The sequence below is a fragment of the Peromyscus eremicus genome, chromosome 16_21 (assembly GCF_949786415.1).
Source record: "Peromyscus eremicus chromosome 16_21, PerEre_H2_v1, whole genome shotgun sequence".
In the NCBI taxonomy this organism is placed as follows: Eukaryota; Metazoa; Chordata; class Mammalia; order Rodentia; family Cricetidae; genus Peromyscus; species Peromyscus eremicus.
Genome location: NC_081432.1, coordinates 36,660,864 through 36,672,622, shown reverse-complemented (window position 1 = coordinate 36,672,622; position 11,759 = coordinate 36,660,864). Strand labels below are relative to the sequence as shown.

At 54.5% G+C, this 11,759-nt stretch overlaps 1 protein-coding gene across 4 annotated transcripts; it reads left to right on the top strand.

Annotated features, from left to right (window-relative positions):
* Window positions 1-479: 479 nt before the first annotated feature.
* On the top strand, window positions 480-10,377 carry LOC131926587 (tyrosine-protein kinase ZAP-70). Of its 4 annotated transcripts, none has more exons than XM_059282116.1 (12): window positions 480-896; window positions 1,516-1,676; window positions 6,036-6,174; window positions 6,266-6,350; window positions 6,432-6,475; window positions 6,649-6,700; window positions 7,028-7,202; window positions 7,652-7,858; window positions 8,293-8,485; window positions 8,575-8,715; window positions 8,817-8,929; window positions 9,969-10,377. In XM_059282116.1, the coding sequence occupies exons 1-12, from the start codon at window positions 495-497 to the stop codon at window positions 10,090-10,092; spliced, it is 1,836 nt and encodes a 611-aa protein (XP_059138099.1). In that variant the 5' UTR covers window positions 480-494; the 3' UTR covers window positions 10,093-10,377. The 4 variants fall into 4 exon arrangements, with proteins under 4 accessions (XP_059138099.1, XP_059138098.1, XP_059138100.1 ...); XM_059282115.1 differs by having other exon boundaries at window positions 7,010-7,202; XM_059282117.1 differs by lacking the exon at window positions 480-896 and adding an exon at window positions 1,027-1,169 and having other exon boundaries at window positions 7,010-7,202.
* Window positions 10,378-11,759: the final 1,382 nt, after the last annotated feature.

Below are 11,759 nucleotides of genomic sequence, written 5' to 3'. Positions count from 1 at the left end.
ATCTGCAACGGTAATGGTCATTCTTGTCTATCACATTACTGACCGCTGCCTCCTCAGTTTGTGTGGCTTTCAAGAGAGCAGGGAATGACAATATTTTATAGGTAACATCCTCAGCATCTAGCTTGAAACGCAAAAAAAAAACCCCAAAAAAACCAAAAACCCCAAAAAAACAAAATCAAAAACAAAAAAAAAACCGAAAAAACGCATGTGTTTGGGAAATGAAGGGTGGGTTCAGGCATAGGGACTTCTAGGGTGTCTGGATGCTCTGTGCACGGGATTCTGGAAAGTCCGATGTGGGTTTCAGACCCGGATGGGTGCCCAGGACACTGCCACTCCTCTCTGGAACCGACTCCGGTGCAAAGATGAGGTGCCTCTGGCTATACCCCATAGATGTCCATTCTCGTGGGCTCTCTCCGGCGCTGACAGCTGGGGTTCGGGAAGGGCTGCGGGCCCTGACGCTCATGCCATGCCTTCTGCACCCACAGGGCCCGGCGATGCCCGACCCCGCGGCGCACCTGCCCTTCTTCTACGGCAGCATCTCGCGCGCCGAGGCCGAGGAGCACCTGAAGCTGGCAGGCATGGCCGACGGGCTGTTCTTGTTACGCCAGTGCCTGCGCTCGCTGGGGGGCTACGTGCTATCGCTGGTGCACGACGTGCGCTTCCACCACTTTCCCATCGAGCGCCAACTCAACGGCACCTACGCCATCGCGGGCGGGAAGGCTCACTGCGGCCCAGCCGAGCTCTGCCAGTTCTACTCGCAAGACCCCGACGGGCTGCCCTGCAACCTACGGAAGCCGTGCAACCGGCCGCCCGGCCTGGAGCCGCAGCCCGGGGTCTTCGACTGCCTGCGCGACGCCATGGTGCGCGACTACGTGCGCCAGACCTGGAAGCTGGAGGTGAGGGCGTGGCCAGAGGGGCGTGGCCAGAGGGCCATGGGCGTGGCCTGACGGCGGCAGAGGCTTGCTGTGTCTTCTTCACTGGCTTGCAAGATGCTCCAAGGTCTGGGATTTGGAAGCAAGTGTAGGACTTGGTTGAGCCCGGGACCTGGAAGGAGGACATTAGGTCCGGGCTTGGTGGTGATGGTGGTAATTTGTCTTGCGCAGCCTGAGCAATGCTGTGATGCTCGACTATGATAGGTTAAAAGGTAGAGGTGCCTCCTGGGCTTGAAGGTGACAGAGAGGACCGTGAAGGGCGGGCATGTGCTCTACAGTAGGATGGCAGACAGGGACGGTGGGCTGTAGTTCACATCATGTGCTGTGCCTGAGCTGGAAATTGTGTAGGATCTTGAAGTTGATGAGCTCCGAGCTGGGCTAGGCGGTGAGGCCCGGCTACGGTGCCTCCCTGGTTGGGTTAGGAGGGAGACCATAGGGCTAGTGGAGGTTAGTTACGCTTTACCGCTTGCAGATGCACCCTAGTTGTGCTGAGTGGGGTGGGTTCTGGAGAGTCTAGAGATGCAAGCCGGTTCCGGTGGCCGTCCACTTGGCCACGCCCACAACGCGCCTCTCCTCTCTGCAGGGCGATGCACTCGAACAGGCCATCATCAGCCAGGCCCCCCAGGTGGAGAAGCTCATTGCCACCACAGCCCATGAGCGGATGCCCTGGTACCACAGCAGCCTGACTCGCGAGGAGGCCGAACGCAAACTCTATTCCGGCCAGCAGACAGACGGCAAGTTCCTGTATGTGGGGCACGGGGGGGGGGGGGGGGTTCCAGGTGATGAGGGGCCGGGTGGGCTGAGACCTGAGTGTGCACGGGGGCCTATCGGGCGACTGTGTCTCTGTGCGCATGCGCAAGGGTACTTGGGTACGGTAACGTCCTCGCAGTGAACTGGAAGGACTCCAAAGTTGGCGCATCTGTGTTGGGCCCAGCTTTTTGCCACCCGCAGGCTGTGGGACTTGGGCTGGGTAGCAGGCAATGATATGACTAGACAGAGGTGACTGTCTCCAGGAGACGGGAACTCAACAGAACCCTCGTCAGATGGAGGTGGATGCTGTGTGGGGTGGGTGGGAAGGGGCTACAGTGAGGCCGCTGAGGGAGGCTTACTGAGAAGACAACTTCAGAATGTGAGAAGGTGAAAGAGGAGCTGCAGAAGGAGGGTTGGAGGTAGATCATAATGGAGCCTTTGCTTAGCAGGTAAGAGGCCCTGGGTTTGACTCCCACCCCAGAAAAGCCAAACCAAACAACAGAGAAAAGATGTTTGGGGGTGCAGGGTGCTTCTAACAAACCTGGTGGCCAGGTGAGAAGGTCCAGAGGCAGGAATTGGCATGTCGGAGAACACTGAGGCCAGTGTTCCTGAAGTCGTTAGTGAGGGGGGTGGCCCTGGCTTTTATACTGAGAGAGGAAGAGGCTCTGGGGGCGCGGAGATGTTGAAGCAACTACTTCAACCTGTCCTCTAGCAGTACCTGCCTGGGACCTGTGTAAAGGAGCTCATGAATTAATACATGTAAAGCAGGAACGTGAGCAAGATGGCACTCTTGTTCCTAGGTGACTGTGTCTGTGCGTGTCTGAACCACAGCTGGGGTCATGCGGTTGTTCATGCGTTTGTCATGGTTGGAGACCCTCTGAAGCTGGGCGTTTGAAAACTGCCAGCAGCAGCTTTCTTGCTTGGGTGTAAGGAGTTTTTTGTGTGTATAGATGCGATCCAGATAACACTCAGGCCTCCACATATGCAGAAAGTTGGTGGTTGCCTCTTTCCATGACTCTGGGAAGCCCTGTGTGTTCACCTCAAGAACCTTTGGGAGACAATTCCCAGGTCCACCCTTCTCATGAGTACCTGAGTCCTGCCGGGTTGGATCATTGCTCTGCCTCCTCCTGCCGCAGGGATGCTTCTTTCCCAGGATCCCCTTGGAGGAACTGACTTGATTTTCACCACACACTGAGGTCTGTAGGTCTCCTCAGAGATGCCCTTCTCTCCAGGACTCTGCTGTTGGTGGATTAAAAAAAAAAAAAGCATGTGTATGCAGGGCTGGAGAGGTGGCCCAGCGGTTAAGAGCATGTGCTGCTCTTCCAGGGGACCTGAGTTTGGTTCCCTGCATCATTGTGGGGTGGTTTACATTCACCTGTAACTGCAGCTCAGGGGCAGGGGGGTCCAACACCTCTGGCCTCCACAGACACTTGCACTCACATGTACATACCCCACCTTCCATACACATAATTTAAAAAATAGTAAGAAATCTTATACAGTAAAATTTTCTTTTTTGAAATTTTCCCCTACCTGAGTTAGCCTGTAAGTTGGAGGGATAGTTCTAAGGCTTTTGAAGGAGGTGTCTTTCTTTACTGTGCTCGGGGCTTTCAAAGTTTTCCCTGGGAGCTCAGCTCTTTTTTTTTGTTTGTTTGTTTTTGTTTTTTCGAGACAGGGTTTCTCTGTGTAGCTTTGCGCCTTTCCTGGAACTCGCTTTGGAGACCAGGCTGGCCTCGAACTCACAAAGATCCACCTGCCTCTGCCTCCCGAGTGCTGGGATTAAAGGCGTGTGCCACCACCGCCCAGCGGGAGCTCATCTCTTATTCTGACAGCTTTTCCTTTACACGTGACTACATTCCTCTTGCAGTTTTCGCTACACTTTCTCTGTTATGTGTACTGTGTGTTTTAACTAAGATACGCCATAGAGGCTTTCTTTTCTGGTCTTGTCTTTTTGGTGCTCTGGGTGTTTCTTGTATCTGTGTGGGTGTGTCTTCCTTTAGTTTGGGGTCTTGTTGAAGATCTGGTCTGTGCCATTGACTTGGGGTTTTTCTCCTTCTATGCCTATACTTCTAGGGTTTTTTTTTCATGGTGTCCTAAATTTCCTGTTTTAATTTTTTCTTCATGTTCCTCACTGATTTGGTCTAGAGCTTCTATTTTATCTTTGGAATCTGCTATTTTGTCTTCTGTCTGGTTCATTCTACATGTAAGGCTTTCTTTGGGGGGTTCTAGTTGAGTTATTGGCCTTTTCAACTCCATCTTCATTTGGGCTTGAGTTCTCTTCAATGTTTCCATCTCCCGATTAAATTCCATCTCAATCCTGGATTGTCGTCATAATTTCCATTATCTTATGTTAGTGTTTTCTTGACCACCACTCAGGCGGTTATTCTCCTGGAGTTCTTTCTCCTTCATTCCATCCAGCTGTTCCTTTGTGTCTTCTTTAACCTCCCTGAGTTCCCAGAGGAGGTTTATTTATTTATTTTTGAAACTTTAACTTTTTCATTGATTCTTTGGGAGTTTCACATCCCAGCGGAGGTTTATGATGGACTAAATTCTGGGTCCCGGAGTTCCTCTAGGACAATAGTTTTTTCACTCAGCCTTCCTAATGCTGAGTCCCTTTAATACAGTTCCTCACGTTGTAGTGACCCCCAACCACAAAATTATTTTTGTTGCTACTTTATAACTGTAATCTTGCTACTGTTTTGCATCTTAATGTAAATATCTATGTTTTCCTGATGGTCTTAGCCGACCCCTGTGAAAGGGTCATTCCACCCCCCAAGGGGGTCGTGACCCACAGATTGAGAACCTCTGATCTAGGTAATTCTCATTGGCACACATTTCTTCAGAACTGGTGGGTTCTGGAGAGGAGAGACTGGCTTGATCTTTCATATTAGTATTCTTATGATACAGTTTGAGTGTGTGATTTCCCTTGTTCTGAATTTGTTATGGGCAGAGCATGTTAGGGGAAGGCTGGGTCCAGAGGTTGGAAATGGCTTGGGTGGGATGAGGCCAGGTGGACAGAGGACTAGGCTGGTGTAAGAACATGCTTCCCATCCCAAGCCTGGAGTGTGGGGGTAGATCTGTTTGAGTGGAAAGGTTGGCTGTGACTTGGAGAGTCCTGTGGTTTGGGGGAAGGGTAAGGACAGTTCTGAGCCAAGCCTAGAGCTCCTTGGCAGTGAAGGCCAGAATAGGCTGTCCACTGGTTGTGGGACCCAGGCTAAATCTAGTGGGTCAAAAAAAAAAAAAAAAAAAAGGTATGGTTGGGGAGGTCAGGGATACTCACTAGGCTAGACCCCGGAGGAGGACATAGGAAGTGTGGATACATAGTGGGGTGGTGAAGGTGACTCACAAGCAACCTTTGGGTGGTTACAGGTAGGAGCAGATCTTTGTGGAGGCCCAGAGCTCGGCTGCATGCAGGCATGGGTGGCCAGACTAGGGTGGGGCCCTAGCTGTGGAACCCAGACTAGATCTGGCAGGTTGTGGAACAATAAGGATTGGGCATTCTGGGGTACTCATCAGGCTGGACCTTGGAGGAAGACGTGGGAAGTCTGGGTATGGAATGGGGTGGTGGTCAGGTCCTTCTGACTTGGCATAGTTCTTACATTTTACAGCGACACACCTTCTCCAATGAGGTCACACCTCCTAATCCTTCCCAAGCAGGTCCACCATCTAGGGAACAAACGTTTAAATGTATGAGCCTTTGGGGTCCATTCTCATTCAGACCACCACAGTAGCTGAGTGTCATGGGTAGGCAAGTACTCCTCAAATGATGCTGTGTTGTTTGAGGTGTTGAATGACTTCGCCATGGGGTTTCGTGTGTGTGTGTGTGTGTGTGTGTGTGTGTGTGTGTGTGTGTCTGTATGTGTGTGCAGGTATTGTGGGAGTGTGTGTGTGTGTGTGTGTGTGTGTGTGTGTGTACACAAGGATTATGGGTTCCTCTGTCCCTCCATGGTTAGCCAAGCATATGGCTGAAAATACCTCTGATGATTGAGTACCCCTAGGATGACTGTCTCCCAGTGTGTAGAAAGTATCTCACCACTGTGGAGGAGCAGGTGGCTCCTGTGTATGGGGGTGATCCACCCCCATGGCTCCATATCCACTGTGGGCCTGTGGGTTCAAGTCTGCCTTTGGATTACCTCACGTTTCCTGTATACTCAGCATTGCCCTCTCTGCCCTTCTCCCCCATGGTCCCCATAAAGGTGCAGAAGTTTGGTGGCACCCATCTGTGGCCTTCCCATTCTCTGCAGCTGCTTTGGGAGGTTCTGGGTATGGAGCCCACAGCACGTGTGTTAGTAGAGGGAACTGAGGCACAGGAAGGCCCCCATTGCCGTAGGGGTGACACCCTTCCTCCCCCTCCAGGCTGAGGCCCCGGAAGGAGCAGGGTACATATGCGCTGTCCCTGGTCTATGGGAAAACCGTGTACCACTATCTCATCAGCCAGGACAAGGCTGGCAAGTTCTGCATTCCCGAAGGCACCAAGTTCGACACGCTCTGGCAGGTAGGCCGACCGTGTTCCAAGGAGAACCCTGTGATGGGCTGCTGAGCCCCTCGGGGGTTGGGAAGGCCCCACCTGACACCCCCTTCCACAGCTGGTGGAGTACCTCAAGCTGAAGGCGGATGGGCTCATTTACCGCTTGAAGGAGGCCTGCCCCAACAGTAGTGCCAGCGCTGAAGGTGAGGGGGGGCAGGAGGGGGGCAGATAAGTGTGCAGGAGGCCGTGTTCCCGTACTCACGGTCCCTTCCCTTCCCCAACAGCTGCTGCACCCACACTCCCAGCCCACCCGTCCACGTTTACTCAGGTGAGCCGTGGCACCTCAGGGTTGGGACTTGGGAATCGGATGGATAACTTCAGGGAGGTTGGGGTGGAGGAAAGATGGCTATGGAGGGGACCGTCCCTGGGGTATCCTCAGCGTGCATGGGTCCTGTAAGAGGGCTAGGTCCGGCTGACTGCTGCTGACTCTGTGACCTTTAGCCTCAGAGACGTGTTGACACCCTGAACTCAGATGGATATACCCCTGAACCAGGTGAGCTGGCAGAGGTGGAGGTGGGGGTGGGCCCATGCCCAACTGAGAGCAGGGTCCCTGGCCGGGCTGTGGGACTTAGCAGGAGTGACAAGCCAGGGCCATTGACGGGGGTCTGTCCCGTGCACAATTGTGCCCATGCTCAGCATGCCTGCCTGTGTGTCTGTCCACCCCGGTGCATGCTGACACATGGGGTGGGTAAATCACGGCCTGTGGCCATGTGTTTGGTGTGGCTGAGCTCCTCTTGCCCTCTGCATCCCCCTCCCCATCTCCTTGTCTGACCCGGGAGTGTATGACTGTGTGTATGCCCAGCACGTGTGGCGTCCCCAGACAAGCAACGACCGATGCCCATGGACACGAGCGTGTATGAGAGCCCCTACAGTGACCCCGAGGAGCTCAAGGACAAGAAGCTCTTCCTGAAGCGTGAGAACCTCCTCGTGGCTGATATTGAACTTGGCTGTGGCAACTTTGGCTCAGTGCGCCAGGGGGTCTACCGAATGCGCAAGTATGACCTACCGCGTCTGCCATGGTGGGGGGGGGCATCAGAGTCGGGGGCAGTAGGAGCTGGGGTACCTGTCTCATGACAGCTTGCCTGAGAAGCAGACTCTGGGCTGGGGTGTGACAGGCTGGACGGTTACGTGGGAGGCCTAGAGATACTGGCCTATGCTGGGGCGGGGGGGGGGGGGGCTTGGCTAAGTTGAAGTTATAGCATCTCCCTGGGGAGATGTCTTAGGCTGAGGTAGTCCCAGGCATCTTGGGGAGTGGATGGGATGCCCTGGCAGCGAGCCAGAGGGTGCCCCATAGAACTCAGGGGACGAGAGAGGCGGGCGCGGCCCGCACTTGCCCAGCTCACACCTGCACTTGCCTGTGTGGCCGTGCCCGCACTTGCCCAGCTCACACCCGCACTTGCCCAGCTCACACCCGCACTTGCCTGTGTGGCCGTGCCCCTGGCAGGAAGCAGATCGACGTGGCCATCAAGGTGCTGAAGCACGGCACGGAGAAGGCTGACAAGGATGAGATGATGCGGGAGGCCCAGATCATGCACCAGCTTGACAACCCCTACATCGTGCGGCTCATCGGCGTGTGCCAGGCCGAGGCGCTCATGTTGGTCATGGAGATGGCGGGCGGCGGGCCCCTGCACAAGTTCCTGATTGGAAAGAAGTGAGCCTGGGTGGCTGGCCCCTCACAGGGTGTGGGGGGGGGGATGGAGCAGAGTGTGCGCATACACATGCACGCGCGCGCACACGCGCACACACACACACACACACACACACACACACACACACAGCACGCTGCTTGCCTTCACTCCTTCATGGACAAATGCCTGCCCTATGTGCACTCTGATGCCCACACTCATACTGCAAAGTAGAGCCCCTGACTCTGTTTCCCCATATGCACCATGGCAATGATAGCAGGATCTGTACCCGAGGCTCCTGTGAACATCGAACGGACTGCTGCTTATGGAGCACTTAGCACCTCGCTCTGCCAACAAGAGCTTTCTAGATGCCGGCCCCCTTACCGCTGCCCAGACTCTCTGTGCTGCGCCTATGCCCCATGGGAACTGAGGCTGACTCCACCTCCCCCTTCTACCCCAGGGAGGAGATCCCGGTCAGCAATGTGGCTGAACTGCTGCACCAGGTAGCCATGGGCATGAAGTATCTGGAGGAGAAGAACTTTGTGCACCGTGACCTGGCGGCCCGGAATGTTCTGCTGGTCAATCGGCACTATGCCAAGATCAGTGACTTCGGCCTGTCCAAGGCTCTGGGTGCTGACGACAGCTATTACACGGTGAGCGTCACCCCAGGAGTCTCTAGGTGGAGGTGGCTGGTGGGCCAGGGGTCCCAGAGTCTTGTCCTAGCAGCACCTCCCTTTCTCAGGCCCGTTCCGCCGGGAAGTGGCCTCTGAAGTGGTACGCGCCCGAATGCATCAACTTCCGAAAGTTCTCCAGCCGCAGCGATGTCTGGAGCTATGGGGTCACCATGTGGGAGGCCTTCTCCTATGGCCAGAAGCCCTACAAAGTAGGCTGGGCAGAGTTCGGCAGTGGTGGGCGGGGGAGGCAGACCAACGTGAGGGACCCGGGCTCCTCACAGACACATGCCTTTGTCCCTGGCCTGGGCAGAAAATGAAGGGGCCCGAGGTCCTGGACTTCATCAAGCAGGGAAAGAGGATGGAGTGCCCGCCAGAGTGTCCGCCCGAAATGTATTCACTTATGAGCGACTGCTGGACCTACAAGTGAGTTCCAGGTGGGAGGGGGTCTGGTCATTCGGTCCTGGGACTGGAGAAGTCCAATCAGTGTCACCTTAACTCTCTCCAGTATTCCCCTCAAAGATCCTCACCCGCGTCTCAGACTCTCCACATTCTCCCTTTAATCCATCTCCATCCATACTTAGCCCCCTAGCACACTGGCATGTGATGCAGCCACGGGCCCTGCCACCACCAGCACACAGATCCGACAGTACCAGACCACCACAGCCACACTGTCACCCAGCATGCTGTTAGTGTCCCACGCCTGGGAAGAATGTCCTGCACTTGGTCCTCAGCCCCTCCCAGCCGACACTCAACGTCCAGTGTCTCAGGAAGCCGCTTGTGCAGGACCCAAATGCTTAACGCACTCAACTCCCATCCACAACCCCACCCAGAGCAGACGATACACGACGCACACAAACAAGTGTCACCTATAGCGACTATGAGACATGACATTCCAGCATTTGATACTCCATGAAACGACAGGGCATTGACTTTGAAACAGTCCAGCTGACCGGGATGGGTCCATTCATCCTACTTCAACCCATGTTAACTCAGGCTCCCTCAGAAAACACCCAGTACACCCAAGCCAGAGGCTAGAACCCAGCAAGTCCCACTCCAGTTCCACGAACAGCTCCCTGTCGGTCAGGCCTGCTCACTGTTCATCCATCCCCATCCCAAGCCCCACATCTGTCCCCATATAAACTTGTGCCTGGCTCGCATACCCAACATGGCTGCATCCAGCATCCCTGCTCCCTGTGGGCAGTAGGTTTCACTCTGGCCCTCAATGCACTGTTCCTGTACCCTCCTGGACAGCTCTCAACATTATATGATTATCTGTGTTCTGTAAGCCAATATCTCTACTTGTTTTGGAGTGGACACCCCAGAATTCCATCGCTCTCACACCAAGGAGACCTCATCCAACCCTGCTCCTTTGGGTCCTGAAAGTCTACCCCCAACTCCCTATCCCTTGATACCTTCCTGCCCTCGGGCTGACACTGAGTTCTGGGTCTCTCCACCCCTACAGGTGGGAAGACCGTCCTGACTTCCTGACCGTGGAACAGCGCATGCGGAACTACTACTACAGCCTGGCCAGCAGGGCCGAGGGATCCCCACAGTGTGGGCAGGTGGCTGAGGCTGCGTGTGGGTGAGCCCCAGGTCTCCCTACACCCAGCCTTTCTTCTGTAACCTCACACTCGGTCCAGGATGGGCTGTGTTCAGGAGCACCCGGTACCTCAGGTCCACAGCCCTCTCAATGTTCCATGTGATTCTCCCTTCCTCATGAGCTGGGGACGGTGAGGCCCTGGTAAGCAGCACTGAGGCTCTGGGCTGAGGGGACATGTGCTCCCAAGGTCTTACTTCCTCTGTTTCTCAGTGGGAGCGAAGAGTCCTCCAGTGGTCTCTGTCATCATTGGAATAAACTCCACTTCTCTTCACTTGAGTGTCCTCTAATCTTTTCAAGGCTAGGGGCTTGGAAAGGGGTGGGTACAGGAAGGGGCTGGTAAGAAAGAACTTAGCGATCTCCTATGTAGGCCCAGCCCCATAGGGACCCCACGGAAGACAGGCTGGTGTCCCCCATTTCTTGGCTGTAGGATTATCTTCAGGTGAACAGGTGCCAGAGAAACTGGGAAATGGAGACCAGGGTGGGTCTGAGGGCTGTGTGAGCATCAGGGCCTCAGCATCCTCTAGTGGACTGCACACCATGGGCGTGTCTGTAACAGCTGCACACCAGGATCACCTGGAGAGGTTTTTACAGCTGACCTGCCCCCTCCCCAGCCAGCTGAAACAGGTTTTCTAGCCTTTTAGGGCAGTCCTCATCCCCAGTCCTGACTCAGTTGTTAGCACCTCTCTCCCCTCCCCCTGGGCACAGGCAGTCACAGCTGAGGTCCAACTTACCACTTGGTACCATAAGTGCCAGCTCAGCCCCACCGAGAACTCCCCAAGTCTTACTGCCTCAGTTTCCCCACACAGGAAATCAGGGTATTGGAGGGCATAACCCAACAGGTGAGGTGGAATGGAGCCAGAATTCTAGTTCCACCTGTGCCCTCAGTGGGACTGGCTCCTCCCTCAGTGGCTAACCAATACCCCCTTCCCTTGGCCAGCGTGACTTTTTTTTTTTTTGGTGGTGGGTGTGGGCCTATCACACTCAGAGCCAATGAGAGGTGAGGAGATTTGCTGGGGATTCTGGGAAAGCAAACTTTGTTTTTATTTGTGGTGGGTCTCCAGACACTCTGGAAAGCCTGTGGAAGTTTTATGGGGTCACAGGAGAACTGTCTGGGATTGAGAGCGGAAAGGAGTTCCGGAGCCTTGACATGTGAGTAGTGTCAAACCAGGAATGGATGCTGCGGCAAGGCTGTTAGTTCTGGTGCAGAGCTCATTGTGATTTCACTTTTTGTTTTCATCCTCTCTGTGTGTCTCTGTCTCCCCCCGCCCCCCTCGTGTGTGTGTTTTGGGGAGGAGGTTGCGCGTGCTTTCTGGAGGTTATGAGCTGCCCGACATTGGTGCTGGGAATCGAACTCCGTCCCTCTAGAAGAGCAGTGAGCATTCTCAGCCACTAAGCCGTTTTTTCTACCCCCACCCCATTTTGTGTTTGAGATTGAAACAGGCTGGGTGTGAAGGCAGGGGCCGGCTATCCTAGCATTTAGGAGGCCGAGGTAAGACGATCACAAGTTGCACGTGAGCCCAGGTTACACAATGAGACCGTATCTCAACAACACACACTTCAAACAGCCAAAAAACCAAAATGCCCACAGCAGTGTCTTGAAAATAGTAAGATCAATGTTTTTCATTGGAAAATGACTTTATTAGTTTATATGTG